The 22,047-nt window shown below is 55.7% G+C and overlaps 1 protein-coding gene and 2 pseudogenes across 1 annotated transcript; all 3 read right to left on the bottom strand.

The window, feature by feature from the left end:
• Positions 1-10,940: 10,940 nt before the first annotated feature.
• LOC129032994 (putative uncharacterized protein FLJ44672) lies at positions 10,941-11,950 on the bottom strand. Its single transcript, XM_054480885.2, has 2 exons — positions 11,920-11,950; positions 10,941-11,764 (listed from the first exon to the last, which is right to left on the bottom strand). Exons 1-2 carry the CDS (start codon positions 11,948-11,950, stop codon positions 10,941-10,943), a joined length of 855 nt encoding a protein of 284 aa, XP_054336860.1.
• A 1,920-nt stretch (positions 11,951-13,870) lies between these two features.
• Positions 13,871-16,481, bottom strand: LOC129032993 (putative uncharacterized protein FLJ46235; annotated as a pseudogene).
• A 694-nt stretch (positions 16,482-17,175) lies between these two features.
• Positions 17,176-22,047, bottom strand: part of LOC134737575 (putative uncharacterized protein FLJ44672) — a 62,590-nt pseudogene continuing 57,718 nt past the window's right edge.

The raw sequence follows: 22,047 nt of genomic DNA, 5'->3' as shown, positions 1-22,047 counted from the left end.
GAGAAGGGGTTTAAAAGGGAGAGACTTGGTATGGAAACCAGCAGGAGAAACGCAGGGTGCAGGTCTGAATATCTTGTTCCAAAGGCTATCTTGAGTCACCGTCCACCTGGAGTGCTGGCTGGACCATCTCGGTTGTGGCTGGGTTGTAGATTATCTGTCCTGAGGCAATCTCCTTGTTGGGGAGAATTCCGCAGCTGGGCCTCCTTGCCTGGCTTGTTATAAAATTAGACCCTGGAATTTCTTAACAAGCATGCAGTTAGATAAGTGTGTATGGTGCAAGGGACTGTCTGCTGGGAAACAGGGAAGCAGAGTTTCGAAGTACATTTCAAGGCTTTATCTCAAGGCTAAGAAAAAATATTTCTACAATCTGTTTCAAGGTTACATCTTAAGACTTGAGAGGAAAAAAAGGGAAAAAAAAGGTTTAAAATGAATTTCAAAGTTAAAATACTTGGTTACAAAATTAAATAAAATGCATTCACATGGGAACATCATCTTCGATATATGCACAAACACATATGCACATAAATTTTCACTGCTATTGATGTTTACTATCTACTCATTTAGTATAAACGCTTGTTTCAAGAAAGATTAAGTGTTAAAAATCATAACTTTATCTGAGAGATGAATGGGTTAAGGCTAATTAAGTACTTCATTAAAGAAAGAGAACATACTAAAGTATTAATTATATTTAAAGCCTCAAACAATATACTTAAATTATGTGCTGAGCAGTTTTTTTTAAATGAGTAAGTTACAAGGCTTGTTTAGAGTAAAAAATAAGAGTGTTTTATCTATCGAAATCAAATTTTGCTAAGGCAGTTTCTAAAAATGATGAGCCAAGAGGCTGTTATATATTTTAGCAAATGTTATATTTATGAAACAATAACAATGCCAATTTATGTTCTTTTCTGTGCTTAAGTACTAGATATAATGTCATGTAGGTCAGATGAAGGATATTTATATTTAAAGGGTTCTGGCATCTCACTGGTTCTCAGTATAGATAGAAAGATGTTAACTAATTCTAGACTTTTAAAATTAATTCAGGGATAACCAACCATACAACAACTATTGAGTTTATAATTTCCAATTCAGCAGAGAAAAAAAATAATAAACCTAATAATTGGAAATTGACTAAATGTCTTCATAAAGACAGAGATTTGTGGAATTCAATTTTTTAAAAAGTTCAACTATATAGTTGCTTTTTATAAGGAGTATAACTAAAATGTAAGGACATGAAACTCAGCTGCCCACCTGAGCTGCTCATTCCCAGCACATGGCCAGTGAGGACATAGCGAGTGACGAGGAACACATGGTCATCCATGAGGAGGGGGTGATGATGTCATTGCTGATGACGGCTTTAGCACCACTGACACTGATCTCAAGTTCAAGGAGTGGGTGACCGGCTGAGAGTGGGGACAGCTCTGGGGAGGAGCCAGAGGGCAACAAGGGCTTTGGTGGGAAGGTATTTGCACCTGTCATTTTTTCCTCCTTTACTCCTGCCGCCCCTTGCTGGATCCTGAGCCCCCAGGGTCCCCCGATCCACCTGCAGTTTTTGGCAAAGTCTATGGTCCCACCCCGTCCTCCTCCTACACATACTCGGATGCTTCCTCCTCAACCCTGGCACCCACCTCCTTCTTACTGGGCCCAGGAGCCCTCAAGCCCAGGAGTCTGGTCAGGGCAGCAGAGCGGGCCCCCTACGGCCCCTACCCCTGGGGATGGGGGCCCAGGGACGCCTTCCAAGGCGACCTGTTTCCTCCCAATGGATCCTGCCACCTTCTGGTGCAAGAGACCTGAAAGTGTGGGCGACCTGGAGCTACCAGGCCCCTCAGTCATTGCGGTCCCTCCCAACACTAAGGCTTTCCTAGGCAGGAGCTGGGCTGAGCCACCCAGGGGGCAGAGCCTGAAGAGGAGAAACTGACTGGGCTTTGGGGGTCAGGGCAGAGGGAACACCACGGACATGGACCCCACACTGGAGGACCCCACCACGCCCAAATGCAAAATGAGAAGATGCTCCAGCTGCAGCCCAAAGCCCAACACCCCCAAGTGTGCCATGTGTGATGGGGACAGCTTCCCCTTTGTCTGTACAGGTGGAGAAGCTGAGGGCAGGCTCAGGGAACCGGAGACCGAGAAGGCGCTGTCCTCTTCACTGCACACGCCCTGGACCAGTGCCGGCCCTGATCATGCAGCTCTTCCAGGCCCACTGCTTCTTCCGGTCCACTAGGCCACAGCCGCCCTCCAGGCCCACTATGCACACATCTTCCCCTCCAAGGTTTGTTCTGCCCCTGCCCTGACTCCCAGCCCTGCGGGGGTCCTGACCCCACCTCACCTGGCTCAGACTCTTGACGCTGCCCTGGCTGCCCCACCACTGCCTCTGCCCGAGAGTCACGTGAGGCTGACAGTAGGGGCAGGGGCAGCAGTGGTGCCAGTTGGGGGACGGTCCAGTGGGAGAAGCCTCAGCCTCGCGGGCTGCTCTGTGGGATTGATGACTACATGATCTTCTGGGCACCTCACGGATCTTCAACTGCAGATGAAATGGATGCTGGTGGTGGGTGCAGGGCCGCTGGGAGCCACTGCATGGGTCCCAGAGGCTGGACTAGGGCAGGTGCCAACTGAAGCTGCTGGGGCAGCATGGGCAGGATGTTCTGCACACAAACCTTGGGGAAGAAGATGTGTGCATAGCGGGTCCACTGCTGCTGCCCCTGCCCTGACTCCCAGCCCTGCCTGACCCCATCTCACCCTGCTCAGGCTCTGGCGCAACCCTGGCTGCCCTGCCACTGCCTCTGCCCCAGAGTTGGGGCCTGGACAGCCTGGCTGGAAGGGGACACCCCAGCCCTGCCTCAACACCTGGGTCCCTCCATAACTACCACAGGCAGGTGGGTGACCCCAAAGAAGATCCCAGGACTCACAGTACCCCCTGAGAACAGGGACAGTATGTGGGGGTAGCAATGGAGGGCAGGATGGTTATCTTCTGCCGGGTAAAGCCATTTAATCCTTTCAGTTTGGGTGGGATGGAATAAGGCCTGCTTCAATTTTTTTTTTTTTTTGGAGACACAGTCTTGCTCTGTCGCCCAGGCGGGAGTGCAGTGGTGCAATCTTGGCTCACGGCAACCTCTTCCTGCCAGGTTCATGCCACTCTCCTGCCTCAGCCTTCCGGGTAGCTGGGATTACAGGTGCACGCTACCACATCCGGCTAATTTTTGTATTTTTAGTACAGACAGGGCTTCACCATCTTGGCCAGGCTGATTTTGATCTCCTGACATCGTGATCCGCCTGTCTCCACCTCCCAAAGTGCTGGGATTACAGGCGTGAGCCACCATGCCTGGCCAAGGCCTGCTCCTCTTATATACACCCCCCACCCCTGCAGCTGTGCCAGGGGAAAGCTGGGCAGTTTCCCTCCTCTGAGCCCCTGTACATACCATGAAGTGTGGGACCTTCAGAGCTTTTCACTTTTCGGAAAATAGCTCCTGCTGGGGCTACAAGATGGAGTGTGAAGAGGGCCTTGGGCCACAGGGAGGCACCTGTGGAACAGGGGGAGTTCATGCATCCCTTCTTTCCCCAGAGGGGCTGGACTCAGGTGAGTATGGGGGTGGGGGCTCCTGCACTTTGACACAGGCAGCGGGAGGGTTTTCTCCCCATTCCCTCTGCACTCTCAACTTGAGTTGTACTTTTTAAGAAAGTGATTCACCCTGCCTTTGCCCCCTTCCCCAGAACAGAACACGTTGATCACGGGCGATATTTCTTATTGTGCCAAAAAGTTGCCATGACCGTCATTAAACCTGTTTAACACCAAATAATAAGGAAAATAAAATAAAAAATTCGGGCTTGGGGCAGAAACTCACTCCAAATAAGTTACCTACCAAAATATTTATATAATGGTGGAAATATTCCAAAATTTCATATTTTGGGATTTATACACAAAAGATAAAAAAATTAGAGGCCAAGAGGCTGCCGGAAGGGAAAAACGGGGCCTGGAAAGGCCGTTGTGAGGAATGAGCTGGGCCTAAAGAGGCCACTGGCAGGCGGGAGCTGGGCCTGCCGAAGCGGCTGAAAAGCAGGAGCTTGGGAATGGGGAGGCCGCAGTGAGGCGAGAGCTAGCTGGGCATGGAGAGTCTGCCGTGAGGCCAAGAGCGGGCCCGTGCAGGCCTTTGGGAGGCAGGAGGCCGGGCCTGCAAAGGCCGACTGGAGGTCAAGTTCTGGGCCTGAAGAGGCCGCTGAAAGTCAAAACCAGGGCCTGGGAAGTCCGCCGAGAGCCATGAGCTGGGCTGGGCCGAAAGAGGCCACTGGGAGGCAGGAGGAGCTGGGCCTGGAGAGACTGACTTGAGGAAGTTTTTTTTTCTTTTTAAAAAATTTTTATTTTATAGTGGCAAGAAAATTAGCATGAGGTCTACCCTCAACAAAAATTTAAATGTAAAATACAGTGTTGTTCACTATACGAACAATGTTGGGTAGCAGATGCCTAGAAATTTTTCAATTTGCATAACTGAGATTTTATAACCATTGATCAGCAACTTTCCATTTCCCCTTTCCCTGGCCCTTGAAAACCACCGTTTATTCCATTTTTTTTGACCTAATTGACATTTATAGCATGCTTCATACAACTGCAGAATATACATTCTTTTTTTTTCTTCTTCTTCTTCTTCTTCTTCTTATTATTATACTTTAGGCTCTATGGTACATGTGCGCAACGTGCAGGTAAGTTACATATGTATACATGTGCCATGCTGGTGCGCTGCACCCACCAACTCGTCATCTAGCTTTAGGTATATCTCCCAATGCTATCCATCCACTCTCCCCCCACTCCACAACAGTCCCCAAAGTGTGATGTTCCCCTTCCTGTGTCCATGTGTTCTCATTGTTCAATTCCCACCTATGAGTGAGAATATGCGGTGTTTGGTTTTTTGTTCTTGTGATAGTTTACTGAGAATGATGATTTCCAATTTCATCCATGTCCCTACAAAGGACGTGAACTCATCATTTTTTATGGCTGCATAGTATTCCATGGTGTATATGTGCCGCATTTTCTTAATCCAGTCTATCATTGTTGGACATTTGGGTTGCTTCCAAGTCTTTGCTATTGTGAATAATGCCGCAATAAATATACGTGTGCATGTGTCTTTATAGCAGCATGATTTATAGTCCTTTGGGTATATACCCAGTAATGGGATGGCTGGGTCAAATGGAATTTCTAGTTCTAGATCCCTGAGGAATCGCCACACTGACTTCCACAAGGGTTGAACTAGTTTACAGTCCCACCAACAGTGTAAAAGTGTTCCCATTTCTCCACATCCTCTCCAGCACCTGTTGTTTCCTGACTTTTTAATGATTGCCATTCTAACTGGTGTGAGATGGTATCTCATTGTGGTTTTGATTTGCATTTCTCTGATGGCCAGTGATGGTGAGCATTTTTTCATGTGTTTTTTGGCTGCATAAATGTCTTCTTTTGAGAAGTGTCTGTTCATGTCCTTCGCCCACTTTTTGATGGGGTTGTTTGTTTTTTTCTGGTAAATCTGTTGGAGTTCATGGTAGATTCTGGATATTAGCCCTTTGTCAGATGAGTAGGTTGTGAAAATTTTCTCCCATTTTGTAGGTTGCCTGTTCACTCTGATGGTAGTTTCCTTTGCTGTGCAGAAGCTCTTTAGTTTAATTAGATCCCATTTGTCAATTTTGGCTTTTGTTGCCATTGCTTTTGGTGTTTTAGACATGAAGTCCTTGCCCATGCCTATGTCCTGAATGGTATTGCCTAGGTTTTCTTCTAGGGTTTTTATGGTTTTAGGTCTAACATTTAAGTCTTTAATCCATCTTGAATTGATTTTTGTATAAGGTGTAAGGAAGGGATCCAGTTTCAGCTTTCTACATATGGCTAGCCAGTTTTCCCAGCACCATTTATTAAATAGGGAATCCTTTCCCCATTTCGTGTTTTTGTCAGGTTTGTCAAAGATCAGATAGTTGTAGATATGTGGCATTATTTCTGACGGCTCTGTTCTGTTCCATTGATCTATATCTCTGTTTTGGTACCAGTACCATGCTGTTTTGGTTACTGTAGCCTTGTAGTATAGTTTGAAGTCAGGTAGCGTGATGCCTCCAGCTTTGTTCTTTTGGCTTAGGATTGACTTGGTGATGCGGGCTCTTTTTTGGTTCCATATGAACTATAAAGTAGTTGTTTCCAATTCTGTGAAGAAAGTCATTGGTAACTTGATGGGGATGGCATTGAATCTGTAAATTACCTTGGGAAGGATGGCCATTTTCATGATATTGATTCTTCCTACCCATAAGCATGGAATATTCTTCCATTTGTTTGTATCCTCTTTTATTTCCTTGAGCAGTGGTTTGTAGTTCTCCTTGAAGAGGTCCTTCATGTCCCTTGTAAGTTGGATTCCTAGGTATTTTATTCTCTTTGAAGCAATTGTGAATGGGAGTTCACTCATGATTTGGCTCTCTGTTTGTCTGTTATTGATGTATAAGAATGCTTGTGATTTTTGTACATTGATTTTGTATCCTGAGACTTTGCTGAAGTTGCTTATCAGCTTAAGGAGATTTTGGGCTGAGACAATGGGGTTTTCTAGATATATTATCATGTCATCTGCAAACAGGGACAATTTGACTTCCTCTTTTCCTAATTGAATACCCTTGATTTCCTTCTCTTGCCTAATTGCCCTGGCCAGCACTTCCAAAACTATGTTGAATAGAAGTGGTGAGAGAGGGCATCCCTGTCTTGTGCCAGTTTTCAAAGGGAATGCTTCCAGTTTTTGCCCATTCAGTATGATATTGGCTGTGGGTTTGTCATAAATAGCTCTTATTATTTTGAGATACGACCCATCAATAGCTAATTTATTGAGAGTTTTTAGCATGAAGGGTTGTTGAATTTTGTCAAAGGCCTTTTCTGCATCTATTGAGATAATCATGTGGTTTTTGACTTCGGTTCTGTTTATATGCTGGATTACATTTATTGATTTGCGTATATTGAACCAGCCTTGCATGCCACGGATGAAGCCCACTTGATCATGGTGGATAAGCTTTTTGATGTGCTGCTGGATTCTGTTTGCCAGTATTTTATTGAGGATTTTTGCATCAATGTTCATCAAGGATATTGGTCTAAAATTCTCTTTTTTTGTTGTGTCTCTGCCAGGCTTTGGTATCAGGATGATGCTGGCCTCATAAAATGAATTAGGGGAAGAGCCTCGCTCTTTTGCCCAGGCTGGAGTGCAGTGGCGCTATCTCGGCTCACTGCAAGCTCCGCCTCCCGGGTTCACGCCATTCTCCTGCCTCAGCCTCCCTAGTAGCTGGGACTACAGGCGCCCGCTACCGCACCCGGCTAATTTTTTGTATTTTTAGTAGAAACGGGGTTTCACCATTTTAGCCGGGATGGTCTCGATCTCCTGACCTCATGAAACGCCCGCCTCGACCTCCCAAAGTGCTGGGATTACAGGCGTGAGCCACCACGACCGGCCTTGACTTGAGGAAGTTTTGCACCTGGAGAGGCTGCCGAGAGGACAGAGCTGGGCCCGGGCAGGCTGACTTGCGGCTCTTCCAGGCCCACTTCCAGGCCAACTTGAGGATGACTTGGGCCTGCAGAGGCTGCCGGGAGGCCGGAGCTGGCCCTGGAGAGACCGACTCAAGGGCAGTCTGGGCCTGCAGAGGCCGCCAGGAGGAAGAGCTGGGCCTGGAGAGGCCGACTGGAGGAAGTCCAGTGCCTGGAGCGGATGCAAAGGAGCAAACGCTAGGCCGCGAAATGCCACCGTGACGTCCCAGCTTGGCGTCCGGGAGGTAGGAGCTGGGCCTGCTGAGGCCGCCCCAAGGTGGGAGCCTGGCCCGAGGAGGCCACGGCGCCAGGCAACAGGTGGGCCTGGAGGGCCCACTGTGAGGTAGAGGCCGGGCCTGTAGAGGCCAACGGCAGGCAGGAGCTGGCACCAGAGGGGCCCTCATTGAGGACGCGTTGCGCCTGGAGAGGCCGCCGGGAGGCCAGAGCTGGGCCTGGAGAGGCCGACTTCAGGACGATTTGGGCCTGCAGAGGCCGCTGGGAGGCCCAAGCTGGGCCTAGAGGAGCCCACCAACAGGACGCCGTTTGGGGCCTGGAGACGGTTTCGGAGGGCAGGAGCTGAGCCTGGCGAGGCCACCGTGAGGCCTGAGCTGGGCCTGGGGAGCTTGGCTTCAGGAAGTTGTGGGCCTACCAGGGCCGCCGGGAGCTGGGCGGGAGCTGAGTCCAAAGAGGTTGTTGGGAGGCCGGAATCGGGCCTGGAGACGCAGCCGGGAGGAAGAACTGGGCCCAGAGAGGATGCCGGGAGGCTGCAAGTGGGTCTGGAGAGGCCGACTTGAGGAGGCCCAGCCTCTGCCTCCCTCATGGTGGCCTCTGCAGGCCCAGCTGTTCCTCCTGGCTGCGTCTCCCAGCCCAGCTCCTGACTCCCAGCAAGCAAGCTCTTTTGGCTCAGCTCCTGCTGGCGTTTGTAGGCCCCGAAGTTTCTGCAGCCAAGCTCTTCAGGCCCACGTCCTGCCTCCCGGTGGCCTGTACAGGCCCAGCTCTGGCTGGAGAAGAGCCTCTGCAGGCCCCGCTGTTGCCTCCCAGGGGCCTCTTCAGACCCAGCTGTCGCCCCATGGCAGCCTCCCGGGACCAAGTCCCTGCCTGCCTCCTGGCGGCCCGCGTGCAGCCCAGCTCCTCCCTCACGGTGGCCTGTTCAGGCCCAACTCATGCCTCTGGCACCCTGCCTAGAGGCGTGAGCCCCTGCCTCACACTGCCCTCTCTCACGCTGAGAGAGGTCCTCCATCACGCTGGCCTGTTGAGGCCCAGCTCATGACTCTGGTGGCCTCTCCAGGCCCAGCCCCTGCCTCGCCGAGGCCCTCCAGAGGCCAAGCTCATGCGTCACGGCGGCCTCTCCCGGCCTGGTGTTTGCTCCCTTGCATGCGCTCCAGACCCTGCACTTCCTCCAGTCGGCCTCTCCAGGCCCAGCTCTTCCTCCCAGCCGCCTCTACAGGCCCAAGTCGTCCTCAAGTTGGCCACCCCGGGCCTGCAGAGGCCGCCGGGAGGCAGGACAGGCCGACTTGATGACAGTCTGGGCCTGCAGAGGCTGCCAGGAGGCAGGACAGGCCGACTTGATGACAGTCTGGGCCTGTAGAGGCTGCCGGGAGGAAGAGCTGGGCCTGGAGAGGCCGACTGGAGGAAGTGCAGGGCCTGGAGCACTTGCAAAGGAGCAAAGGCCAGGCTGGGAGAGGCCGCCGTGACGTATGAGCTTGGCCTCCGGAGGGCCTCCGCGAGGCAGGAGCTGGGCCTGCGGAGGCCGTCCCGAGGCGGGAGCCTGGCCCAAGGAGGCCACGGCGAGGCAAGAGATGGGCCTGGAGGGCCCACTGTTGAGGTAGAGGCTGGGCCTCTAGAAGCCGCCAGCCAACAGGCAGGGGCTGGGCCTGGAGAGGCCACCAGAGTCATGAGCTGGGCCTCAACAAGCTAGCGTGAGGGAGGACCTCTGTCAGCGTGAGAGAGGTCCTCTGAGAGGGGTCCTCTCTCACGCTGAGAGAGGTCCTTTCTCACGCTGAAAGAGGTCCTCTCTCACGCTGAGAGAGGTCCTCTGACAGGTCCTCTCTCACGCTGAGGTCCTCTTTCACACTGAGAAGTCCTACCGTGAGAGAGGACCTCTCTCAGCGTGAAAGAGGCCAGTGTGAGGCAGGGGCTCACGCCTCTGGGCAGGGTGCCAGAGGCATGAGTTGGGCCTCAACAGGCCAGCGTGAGAGAGGCCCTCTGAGAGGGGTCCTCTCTCAGACTGAGAGGTCCTCTTAGAGGGGTCCTCTCTCACGCTGAGAGAGGTCCTCTGAGAGGGGTCCTCTCTCACGCTGAGAGAGGTCCTCTGAGAGGGGTCCTCTCTCACGCTGAGAGAGGTCCCTTCTCACGCTGAAAGAGGTCCTCTCTCACACTGAGAGGTCCTCTAACATATCCTCTCTCACACTGAGAGAGGCCAGTGTGAGGCAGGGGCTCATGCCTCTGGGCAGGGTGCCAGAGACATGAATTGGGCCTCAACAGGCCAGCGTGAGGGAGGACCTCTCTCAGCGTGAGAGAGATCCTCTGAGAGGGGTCCTCTCTCAGCGTGAGAGGTCCTCTGAGAGGGCACTCTCTCACGCTGAGAGAGGTCCTCTCACAGGTCCTCTCTCACGCTGAGATCCTCTCTCACACTGAGAGAAGTCCTAGCGTGAGAGAGGCCAGTGTGAGGCAGGGGCTCACGCCTCTGGGCAGGGTGCCAGAGGCATGAGTTGGGCCTCAACAGGCCAGCGTGAGAGAGGCCCTCTGAGAGGGGTCCTCTCTCAGACTGAGAGGTCCTCTTAGAGGGGTCCTCTCTCACGCTGAGAGAGGTCCTCTGAGAGGGGTCCTCTCTCACGCTGAGAGAGGTCCCTTCTCACGCTGAAAGAGGTCCTCTCTCACACTGAGAGGTCCTCTAACATATCCTCTCTCACACTGAGAGAGGCCAGTGTGAGGCAGGGGCCCACGCCTCTGGGCAGGGTGCCAGAGACATGAATTGGGCCTCAACAGGCCAGCGTGAGGGAGGACCTCTCTCAGCGTGAGAGACATCCTCTGAGAGGGGTCCTCTCTCAGCGTGAGAGGTCCTCTGAGAGGGCACTCTCTCACGCTGAGAGAGGTCCTCTCACAGGTCCTCTCTCACGCTGAGAGAGGTCCTCTCACAGGTCCTCTCTCACGCTGAGATCCTCTCTCACACTGAGAGAAGTCCTAGCGTGAGAGAGGCCAGTGTGAGGCAGGGGCTCACGCCTCTGGGCAGGGTGCCAAAAGCATGAGTTGGGCCTCAACAGGCCACCATGAGGGAGGAGCTGGGCCGCTCGCAGGCTGCCGGGAGGCAGGCAGGGAGTTGGCCCCGGGAGGCCGCCGTGGGTCGAGAGCCAGGCCTGGAGAGGCCCCTGGGAGGCAAGAGCGGGGCCTGCAGAGGCTGTTCTCCAGCCAGGATTGGGCCAGTTCAGGCACCAGGAGGCAGGAGGTGGGCCTGAAGAGCTTGGCTGGAGAAAGTTCGGGGCCTACAAAGGCCAGCGGAAGCTGGGCAGGAGCTGAGCCAAAAGAGCTTGCTTGCTGGGAGGCCGGAGCTGGGCCTGGAGAGGCCGACTTCAGGATGACTTGGGCCTGCAGAGGTTGCCGGGAGGCCCAAGCTGGGCCAGGAGGAGCCCACCGACCCGACGCCGTTTGGAGCCTGGAGACGCCGTCGGAGGGCAGGAGCTGAGCCTGGAGAGGCCACCGTGAGGCCTGAGCTGGGCCTGGGGAGCTTGGCTTCAGGAAGTTGTGGGCCTACCAGGGCCGCCGGGAGCTGGGCGGGAGCTGAGTCCAAAGAGGTTGTTGGGAGGCCGGAATTGGGCCTGGAGACGCAGCCGGGAGGAAGAACTGGGCCCAGAGAGGATGCCGGGAGGCTGCAAGTGGGTCTGGAGAGGCCGACTTGAGGAGGCCCAGCCTCTGCCTCCCTCATGGTGGCCTCTGCAGGCCCAGCTGTTCCTCCTGGCTGCGTCTCCCAGCCCAGCTCCTGACTCCCAGCAAGCAAGCTCTTTTGGCTCAGCTCCTGCTGGCGTTTGTAGGCCCCGAAGTTTCTGCAGCCAAGCTCTTCAGGCCCACGTCCTGCCTCCCGGTGGCCTGTACAGGCCCAGCTCTGGCTGGAGAAGAGCCTCTGCAGGCCCCGCTGTTGCCTCCCAGGGGCCTCTTCAGACCCAGCTGTCGCCCCACGGCGGCCTCCCGGGACCAAGTCCCTGCCTGCCTCCTGGCAGCCCGCGTGCAACCCAGCTCCTCCCTCATGGTGGCCTGTTCAGGCCCAACTCATGCCTCTGGCACCCTGCCTAGAGGCGTGAGCCCCTGCCTCACACTGCCCTCTCTCACGCTGAGAGAGGTCCTCCATCACGCTGGCCTGTTGAGGCCCAGCTCATGACTCTGGTGGCCTCTCCAGGCCCAGCCCTTGCCTCGCCGAGGCCCTCCAGAGGCCAAGCTCATGCGTCACGGCGGCCTCTCCCGGCCTGGTGTTTGCTCCCTTGCATGCGCTCCAGACCCTGCACTTCCTCCAGTCGGCCTCTCCAGGCCCAGCTCTTCCTCCCAGCCGCCTCTACAGGCCCAAGTCGTCCTCAAGTTGGCCACCCCGGGCCTGCAGAGGCCGCCGGGAGGCAGCACAGGCCGACTTGATGACAGTCTGGGCCTGCAGAGGCTGCCAGGAGGCAGGACAGGCCGACTTGATGACAGTCTGGGCCTGTAGAGGCTGCCGGGAGGAAGAGCTGGGCCTGGAGAGGCCGACTGGAGGAAGTGCAGGGCCTGGAGCACTTGCAAAGGAGCAAACGCCAGGCTGGGAGAGGCCGCCGTGACGTATGAGCTTGGCCTCCGGAGGGCCTCCGCGAGGCAGGAGCTGGGCCTGCGGAGGCCGTCCCGAGGCGGGAGCCTGGCCCAAGGAGGCCACGGCGAGGCAAGAGATGGGCCTGGAGGGCCCACTGTTGAGGTAGAGGCTGGGCCTCTAGAAGCCGCCAGCCAACAGGCAGGGGCTGGGCCTGGAGAGGCCACCAGAGTCATGAGCTGGGCCTCAACAAGCTAGCGTGAGGGAGGACCTCTGTCAGCGTGAGAGAGGTCCTCTGAGAGGGGTCCTCTCTCACGCTGAGAGAGGTCCTTTCTCACGCTGAAAGAGGTCCTCTCTCACGCTGAGAGAGGTCCTCTGACAGGTCCTCTCTCACGCTGAGGTCCTCTTTCACACTGAGAAGTCCTACCGTGAGAGAGGACCTCTCTCAGCGTGAAAGAGGCCAGTGTGAGGCAGGGGCTCACGCCTCTGGGCAGGGTGCCAGAGGCATGAGTTGGGCCTCAACAGGCCAGCGTGAGAGAGGCCCTCTGAGAGGGGTCCTCTCTCACACTGAGAGGTCCTCTTAGAGGGGTCCTCTCTCACGCTGAGAGAGGTCCTCTGAGAGGGGTCCTCTCTCACGCTGAGAGAGGTCCTCTGAGAGGGGTCCTCTCTCACGCTGAGAGAGGTCCCTTCTCACGCTGAAAGAGGTCCTCTCTCACACTGAGAGGTCCTCTAACATATCCTCTCTCACACTGAGAGAGGCCAGTGTGAGGCAGGGGCTCATGCCTCTGGGCAGGGTGCCAGAGACATGAATTGGGCCTCAACAGGCCAGCGTGAGGGAGGACCTCTCTCAGCGTGAGAGAGATCCTCTGAGAGGGGTCCTCTCTCAGCGTGAGAGGTCCTCTGAGAGGGCACTCTCTCACGCTGAGAGAGGTCCTCTCACAGGTCCTCTCTCACGCTGAGATCCTCTCTCACACTGAGAGAAGTCCTAGCGTGAGAGAGGCCAGTGTGAGGCAGGGGCTCATGCCTCTGGGCAGGGTGCCAGAGGCATGAGTTGGGCCTCAACAGGCCAGCGTGAGAGAGGCCCTCTGAGAGGGGTCCTCTCTCAGACTGAGAGGTCCTCTTAGAGGGGTCCTCTCTCACGCTGAGAGAGGTCCTCTGAGAGGGGTCCTCTCTCACGCTGAGAGAGGTCCTCTGAGAGGGGTCCTCTCTCACGCTGAGAGAGGTCCCTTCTCACGCTGAAAGAGGTCCTCTCTCACACTGAGAGGTCCTCTAACATATCCTCTCTCACACTGAGAGAGGCCAGTGTGAGGCAGGGGCCCACGCCTCTGGGCAGGGTGCCAGAGACATGAATTGGGCCTCAACAGGCCAGCGTGAGGGAGGACCTCTCTCAGCGTGAGAGACATCCTCTGAGAGGGGTCCTCTCTCAGCGTGAGAGGTCCTCTGAGAGGGCACTCTCTCACGCTGAGAGAGGTCCTCTCACAGGTCCTCTCTCACGCTGAGAGAGGTCCTCTCACAGGTCCTCTCTCACGCTGAGATCCTCTCTCACACTGAGAGAAGTCCTAGCGTGAGAGAGGCCAGTGTGAGGCAGGGGCTCACGCCTCTGGGCAGGGTGCCAAAAGCATGAGTTGGGCCTCAACAGGCCACCATGAGGGAGGAGCTGGGCCGCTCGCAGGCTGCCGGGAGGCAGGCAGGGAGTTGGCCCCGGGAGGCCGCCGTGGGTCGAGAGCCAGGCCTGGAGAGGCCCCTGGGAGGCAAGAGCGGGGCCTGCAGAGGCTGTTCTCCAGCCAGGATTGGGCCAGTTCAGGCACCAGGAGGCAGGAGGTGGGCCTGAAGAGCTTGGCTGGAGAAAGTTCGGGGCCTACAAAGGCCAGCGGAAGCTGGGCAGGAGCTGAGCCAAAAGAGCTTGCTTGCTGGGAGGCCGGAGCTGGGCCTGGAGAGGCCGACTTCAGGATGACTTGGGCCTGCAGAGGTTGCCGGGAGGCCCAAGCTGGGCCAGGAGGAGCCCACCGACCCGACGCCGTTTGGAGCCTGGAGACGCCGTCGGAGGGCAGGAGCTGAGCCTGGAGAGGCCACCGTGAGGCCTGAGCTGGGCCTGGGGAGCTTGGCTTCAGGAAGTTGTGGGCCTACCAGGGCCGCCGGGAGCTGGGCGGGAGCTGAGTCCAAAGAGGTTGTTGGGAGGCCGGAATTGGGCCTGGAGACGCAGCCGGGAGGAAGAACTGGGCCCAGAGAGGATGCCGGGAGGCTGCAAGTGGGTCTGGAGAGGCCGACTTGAGGAGGCCCAGCCTCTGCCTCCCTCATGGTGGCCTCTGCAGGCCCAGCTGTTCCTCCTGGCTGCGTCTCCCAGCCCAGCTCCTGACTCCCGGCAAGCAAGCTCTTTTGGCTCAGCTCCTGCTGGCGTTTGTAGGCCCCGAAGTTTCTGCAGCCAAGCTCTTCAGGCCCACGTCCTGCCTCCCGGTGGCCTGTACAGGCCCAGCTCTGGCTGGAGAAGAGCCTCTGCAGGCCCCGCTGTTGCCTCCCAGGGGCCTCTTCAGACCCAGCTGTCACCCCACGGCGGCCTCCCGGGACCAAGTCCCTGCCTGCCTCCTGGCAGCCCGCGTGCAACCCAGCTCCTCCCTCACGGTGGCCTGTTCAGGCCCAACTCATGCCTCTGGCACCCTGCCTAGAGGCGTGAGCCCCTGCCTCACACTGCCCTCTCTCACGCTGAGAGAGGTCCTCCATCACGCTGGCCTGTTGAGGCCCAGCTCATGACTCTGGTGGCCTCTCCAGGCCCAGCCCCTGCCTCGCCGAGGCCCTCCAGAGGCCAAGCTCATGCGTCACGGCGGCCTCTCCCGGCCTGGTGTTTGCTCCCTTGCATGCGCTCCAGACCCTGCACTTCCTCCAGTCGGCCTCTCCCGGCCCAGCTCTTCCTCCCAGCCGCCTCTACAGGCCCAAGTCGTCCTCAAGTTGGCCACCCCGGGCCTGCAGAGGCCGCCGGGAGGCAGCACAGGCCGACTTGATGACAGTCTGGGCCTGCAGAGGCTGCCAGGAGGCAGGACAGGCCGACTTGATGACAGTCTGGGCCTGTAGAGGCTGCCGGGAGGAAGAGCTGGGCCTGGAGAGGCCGACTGGAGGAAGTGCAGGGCCTGGAGCACTTGCAAAGGAGCAAACGCCAGGCTGGGAGAGGCCGCCGTGGCGTATGAGCTTGGCCTCCGGAGGGCCTCCGCGAGGCAGGAGCTGGGCCTGCGGAGGCCGTCCCGAGGCGGGAGCCTGGCCCAAGGAGGCCACGGCGAGGCAAGAGATGGGCCTGGAGGGCCCACTGTTGAGGTAGAGGCTGGGCCTCTAGAAGCCGCCAGCCAACAGGCAGGGACTGGGCCTGGAGAGGCCACCAGAGTCATGAGCTGGGCCTCAACAAGCTAGCGTGAGGGAGGACCTCTCTCAGCGTGAGAGATGCCAGTGTGAGGCAGGGGCTCACGCCTCTGGGCAGGGTGCCAGAGGCATGAGTTGCGCCTCAACAGGCCAGCGTGAGAGAGGCCCTCTGAGAGGGGTCCTCTCTCACGCTGAGAGGTCCTCTGAGAGGGGTCCTCTCTCATGCTGAGAGAGGTCCTCTGAGAGGGGTCCTCTCTCACACTGAGAGAGGTCCCTTCTCACGCTGAAAGAGGTCCTCTCTCACGCTGAGAGGTCCTCTAACATGTCCTCTCTCACGCTGAGAGAGGTAGTCTCTCACGCTGAGAGAAGTCCTAGCGTGAGAGAGGACCTCAGCGTGAGCGAGGCCAGTGTGTGGCAGGGGCTCTCGCCTCTGGGCAGGGTGCCAGAGGCATGAATTGGGCCTCAACAGGCCAGCGTGAGGGAGGTCCTCTGAGAGGGGTCCTCTCTCACACTGAGAGAGGTCCTCTCACAGGTCCTCTCTCACGCTGAGGTCCTCTCTCACGCTGAGGTCCTCTCTCACGCTGAGAGAAGTCCTTGCGTGAGAGAGGACCTCTCTCACTGTAAGAGAGGCCAGTGTGAGGCAGGGGCTCACGCCTCTGGGCAGGGTGCCAGAGGCATGAATTGGGCCTCAACAGGCCAGCGTGAGAGAGGCCCTCTGAGAGGGGTCCTCTCTCACGCTGAGAGGTCCTCTTAGAGGGGTCCTCTCTCACGCTGAGAGAGGTCCTCTGAGAGGGGTCCTCTCTCACGCTGAGAGAGGTCCTCTGAGAGGGGTCCTCTCTCACGTTGAGAGAGGTCCATTCTCACGCTGAAAGAGGTCCTCTCTCACGCTGAGAGGTCCTATAACATGTCCTCTCTCACGCTGAGAGAAGTCCTAGCATGAGAGAGAACCTCAGCGTCAGAGAGGCCAGTGTGAAGCAGGGGCTCACGCCTCTAGGCAGGGTGCCAGAGGCATGAATTGGGCCTCAACAGGCCAGCGTGAGATAGGACCTCTCTCAGTGTGAGAGAGGTCCTCTGAGAGGGGTCCTCTCTCAGCGTGAGACAGGTCCTCTCTCAGCGTGAGAGAGGTCCTCTCTCAGCGTGAGAGAGGTCCTCTGAGAGGGTCCTCTCTCACGCTGAGAGGGGTCCTCTCACCCTGAGAGAGGTCCTCTCACAGGTCCTCTCTCACGCTGAGAGAAGTCCTAGCGTGAGAGAGGACCTCTCTCAGCGTGAGAGAGGCCAGTGTGAGGCAGGGGCTCACGCCTATGGGCAGGGTGCCAAAGGCATGAGTTGGGCCTCAACAGGCCACCATGAGGGAGGAGCTGGGCCGCTCGCAGGCTGCCGGGAGGCAGGCAGGGAGTTGGCCCCGGGAGGCTGCCGTGGGTCGAGAGCCGGGCCTGGAGAGGCCCCTGGGAGGCAAGAGCGGGGCCTGCAGAGGCTGTTCTTCTGCCAGAACTGGGCCAGTTCAGGCACCGGGAGGCAGGAGGTGGGCCTGAAGAGCTTGGCTGGAGAAAGTTCAGGGCCTACAAAGGCCAGCGGGAGCTGGGCAGGAGCTGAGCCAAAAGAGCTTGCTTGCTGGGAGGCCGGAGCTGGGCCTGGAGAGGCCGACTTCAGGACGACCTGGGCCTGCAGAGGTTGCCGGGAGGCCCAAGCTGGGCCAGGAGGAGCCCACCGACCGGACGCCGTTTGGAGCCTGGAGACGCCGTCGGAGGGCAGGAGCTGAGCCTGGAGAGGCCACCGTGAGGCCTGAGCTGGGCCTGGGGAGCTTGGCTTCAGGAAGTTGTGGGCCTACCAGGGCCACCGGGAGCTGGGCGGGAGCTGAGTCCAAAGAGTTGTTGGGAGGCCGGAGTCGGGCCTGGAGACGCAGCCGGGAGGAAGAACTGGGCCTAGAGAGGACGCCAGGAGGCCGCAAGTGGGTCTGGAGAGGCCAACTTGAGGAGGTTCTGGGCCCGCAGAGGCCGCCGGAAGGGAAAAACTGGGCCTGGAAAGGCCATTGTGAGGAATGAGCCCCATGGGCCTGAAGAGGCCACTGGCAGGCGGGAGCTGGGCCTGCCGAAGCGGCTGAGAGGCAGGAGCTTTGGACTGGGGAGGCCGCAGTGAGGCGAGGGCTAGATGGGCGTGGATAGTCTGCTGTGAGGCAGAGGCTGGGCCTGTGTAGGCCTTCGAGAGGCAGGAGGCCGGGCCTGGAGAGGCTGACTGGAGGTCAAATTCGGGCCTGCAGAGGCCGCCAAAAGTCAAAAGTGGGGCCTGGGAAGGCCACCAGGAGGCATGAGCTGGGCTGGGCTGAAAGAGGCCACTGGGAGGCAGGAGGAGCTGGGTCTGGAGAGGCTGACTCGAGGAACTTTTGCACCCGGAGAGGCCGCCAAGAGGCTGGAGCTGGGCCTGGGGAGGCCGACTTGAGGACGACCTGGGCCTGCAGAGGCCGCCGGGAAGCAGGAGCTGACCCTGGATAGGCCGACTTGACAACAGTCTGGGCCTGCAGAGGCCACTGGGAGGAAAAGCGGGGCCTGGAGAGGCCCACTTGAGGAAGTTCTGGTTCTGGAGATGCTGCCAAAAGGCAAAAGCTGGGCCAGAATGGCCACTGTGAGGCATAAGTTTGCCCTAGAGAGGCCATTGAGGTAGGAGTGGGGCCTGTAGAGGCTGCTGAAAGGCAGGAGCTTGGCCTAGGGGGTTGCGGTGAGGCACATGCTGGGCTGGGAAAATGTGCTGTGAGGCAGAGGTTGAGCCTGTAGATGCTGACGGAAGGCACGAGTTGGGTCTGGAATGGCAGACTTGAGAAAGTTCTCGGTCTAGAGAAGGTGCTGGGATGCAGGAGCTGGGCCTGGAGAGGCCACCAAGGCACGAGCTGTGCCTAAAGAGGCCAATGTTAGGCAGGAGCTGTGCCTCGAGAGGCCGACTTGAGGAAGTTTCGGGCATGGACAGCCTGTCGAGGGGCAGGAGCTGGGCCTGGACAGGTCACGGTGAGGTATGAGCTGGGCCTAATGAGATTAGTGTGAAGCAGGATCTGGGCCTGTTGAGGCTGCTGGGAGGCAGGTAGGACCTTGTTTGGGGAAGGCTTCTGTGAGGCAAAAACTGGGCCTGGAGAGGCCATTGTCACACAGGAGCTGGGCCTGTCCAGGCCATTGGGAGGCAAAAGGTGGGCCCGGAAAGCTTGACTTGAGGCAGTTTTGGGCCTACAAAGGCCACTAGGAGCTGGGCAGGAGCTGAGCCAAAAGAGGTTGTTCTGAGGCAGGAGTTGGACCTCCAGACACAGTCAGAAGAAAGAGCACGGCCTGTAGAGGCCATCTGGGGGCAGCAGCTGGGCCTGGAGATGCCAACGAAAGGCAGGAGCTGGGCCTTGAGAGGCCGACTTGTGGACATTTTGGCCCTGGATTTTGTGGCCTGGACTTGAGGACATTTGGGCCTCCTGCAAAGAGGCAGGAGCTGGGACTAAAGAGGCCATTGTAAGGCAGGAGCTGGGCCTGTACAGGCTGCCCGGAGTCAGAAGATGGGCCTCAAGAGGCCACTGTACAACAGGAGCTGGGTCTTGGAAGGTGGCCGTGAGGCAAAAGCTGGCCCTTGGGAGGCCAACGAGTGGCAGGAGCTGGGCCTGGTGAGGTCGACTTGAGAAAGTTCAGGGCCTGGAGAGAAGCCTGGGAGGCAGGAACTGGGTCTAAAGAGGCCATTGTAACGATGGAGCTGTGCCTGTGGAGGCTGTTGTGAGGCAGTAGCCTCATCTGCGGAGACTGCTGTGAGGTAGGGTATGGGCCTAAATAGGCCATTGTGAGTCATGAGCTTGGTCTGTAGAGGCTGACTGGAGAAAGTTCTGGGCCTGGAGAGGCTGCCGGGAGGTAGGAGCTGGGCCAAGAGATTTAAGCACATTACATGTATTAGGCACTTTATTTCCATTATTACACTGTAATATATAATAAAGTAATTATAGAACTCACCATAATGTAGAATCAGTGGGCGTGTTAAGCTTGTTTTCCTGCAACTAGATGGTCCCACCTGAGCGTGATGGGAGAAAGTGACAGATCAATAGGTATTAGATTCTCATAAGGACAGCGCAACCTAGATCCCTCACATGCACGGCTCACAACAGGGTGCGTTCTCCTATGAGAATCTAATGCTGCTGCTGATCTGAGAAGGTGGAGCTCAGGCAGGAATGTGAGCAAAGGGGAGTGGCTGTAAATACAGACCAAGCTTCCCTCACTCCCTCACTTGGCACCACTCACCTCCTGCTGTGTGGCTCCTTACGGCTCCACGGCTCAGGGGTTGGGGACCCCTGCTCAAGTGCATCCAAAACGACCCTTCCCACACCAGTCTTCATAGTGGTCAAGTGCAGCAACCACTTAGCTCCCAAGGCATGTGCCTCAGCTGCCATTTTGTCACAATCAACAGTAAGTGGTAGCTTGAGTCATTGTGAGGTCACTTCCTGGAAATCACCAGCATCCCATTTCCCACTGGCAAAGAGCTCAGCACTGCCCCCTGGGAAACCAAACCTATGTCCAAATCCCATCTGTGTGGGTTTATCTCCTGGGACCCTTCCTAGCATATTAGTCAGAGTCCAATCAGGAAGCACAAACCACTCAAAAGTTTAAAGTGGTAAAATTTAATACAGAGAATTATTCATTATAACAGGTGAACAGCATAATGAGAGATTGGCTAGCACAAAGTAAAGAGAACTCTAGAGAATATAGGACTAGCCCAGGCCAGGCATGGTGGCTCATGCCTGAAATTCCAGCAATTTCAGAAGCTAATGCAGGAGGATTGCTTAAGGCCAGGAGCTAGAGACTGGTCTGGACAACACAGTGAGACCCTGTCTCTATCCAAAAAAAGAAAAAAATTAGCTGGGAGTGGTGGTACACACTTGTAGTCCCAGCTACTCAGAATGCTGAAGTTTGAGCCTGGCAGGTCAAGGCTGCAGTGAGGCATGATTATGCCACTACAGTCCAGCCTGGTGACAGAGCAAGACCCTGTCTCAAAGAACAAAACAACAACAACCATTTACAGACAGAAAAGAAATAGAGCTAATAAGCTAAGGAAAGATGTTAAAATGTGACAAGTAAAGTAATATGAGATCTTTTATCTATTTAAAATAATCAAACAAAAAATGACTTACTAAATTATAATACCCTGTGCTGGCAAAGGTGCAGTGAAATGGGCACTTTCTTATACTATAAGGGGTGTTTAAATTGTGTATAAGCCTTCCAGGGTAAAGCTTGTCAATTTTTTAAAATAATAGAGACAGGGTCTCACCATACTGCCATACTGCCTCCTCCAACTCTTGGCCTCAAGCAATCCTCCTGTCTTAGCCTCCCAAAGTGCTAAGATTATAGCTGGGAGGCACCCAAAACCTTGTCAATTTACATCAAGGGTAATGAGAACGTCCATTCACCGTGACTCACAGTAATCTTACTTCTGGGGAGACAATTCAATCTAAACAAAAGGTCATCTGTACAAACACAGTAAAAATCTGGGAGTAACTGAAGACAGAGTTGGTAAGTGAAATAAGAAACAGTTATAAGAAATTAAACTATGGTATTAATAGGTACCTGGTAAAAGGTCAGTTGATGTTAGCTGCTACTTTTTTGTCGTTTTGAGACAGGGTCTCACTCTGTCACCCAGGCTGGAGTGCAGAGGCCTGATCATGACTCACTGCAGTCTCAGCCTCCCTGGGCTCAAGTGATCCTCCCACCTCAGCCTACCAAGGAGCTGGGACTACAGGAACATGCCACCACACTAGGCTAATTCATGTATTTTTCTGTAGGGATGGTGACTCCCTTTGTTTCCAAGGCCTATCGCAAACTCTTGGCCTCAAGCCATCCTCCTGCCTCAGCCTCCCAAAGTGTTGCGATTACCAGTGGGAGCCACCACACCTGGCCAGCTGCTACTTTTATCAATATTATTATTATTCCACTCGATTAAAAATTATTATTTTCAAGGCTATGCAACAGTATGTATCCTACAGCATAATTGTAAAAACATATACAGTCGTCCCTCAGTATACAGAATTAGTTCCAGCCCCCCATCTCTGCATATACCAAAATCCATGCTTACTCACGTTTCACTGTCACCCCTCTGGAATCCACGTATAGGAAAATTCCGAATATTAGTTGGGCATAGTGGCAAGCACCTATAGTCTCAGCCACGTGGGAGGTTGAGATGGGAGGATCGCTTCAGCCTGGAAGGTTGAGGCTGCAGTCAGCTGGGATAGCACTACTACACTCCAGCCTTGGACAACAGAGGGAGACTCTGTCTCAGAAGAAAAACAAAATAAAACAGGTTAGAAATTGTAATGAGGTCTGTTGGGCAAAATTCCACATAAGCAAAGTACAAATTAATAAAGCAAATGGTGATAAATTAGTACGACTGACTTTCTGGAGTTTCTGACAATAAAAGTAAGAAA

Source organism: Pongo pygmaeus, chromosome 2, assembly GCF_028885625.2.
Source record: "Pongo pygmaeus isolate AG05252 chromosome 2, NHGRI_mPonPyg2-v2.0_pri, whole genome shotgun sequence".
NCBI lineage: Eukaryota > Metazoa > Chordata > Mammalia > Primates > Hominidae > Pongo > Pongo pygmaeus.
Note: the sequence above shows the minus strand (reverse complement) of the source record. Positions and strands in the feature narration are given on the sequence as shown.

Excerpts from the sequence above, each read along its gene's own strand:
- LOC129032994 (XM_054480885.2), bottom strand. The coding sequence starts at position 11,950 with ATGAGCTTGGCCTCTGGAGGGCCTCGGCGAG. Across the intron at positions 11,765-11,919 it reads CTCTGGAGGGCCTCGGCGAG|GCCACCATGAGGGAGGAGCT; the intron begins GCAAGGGCTGGG and ends GGGCCTGAACAG.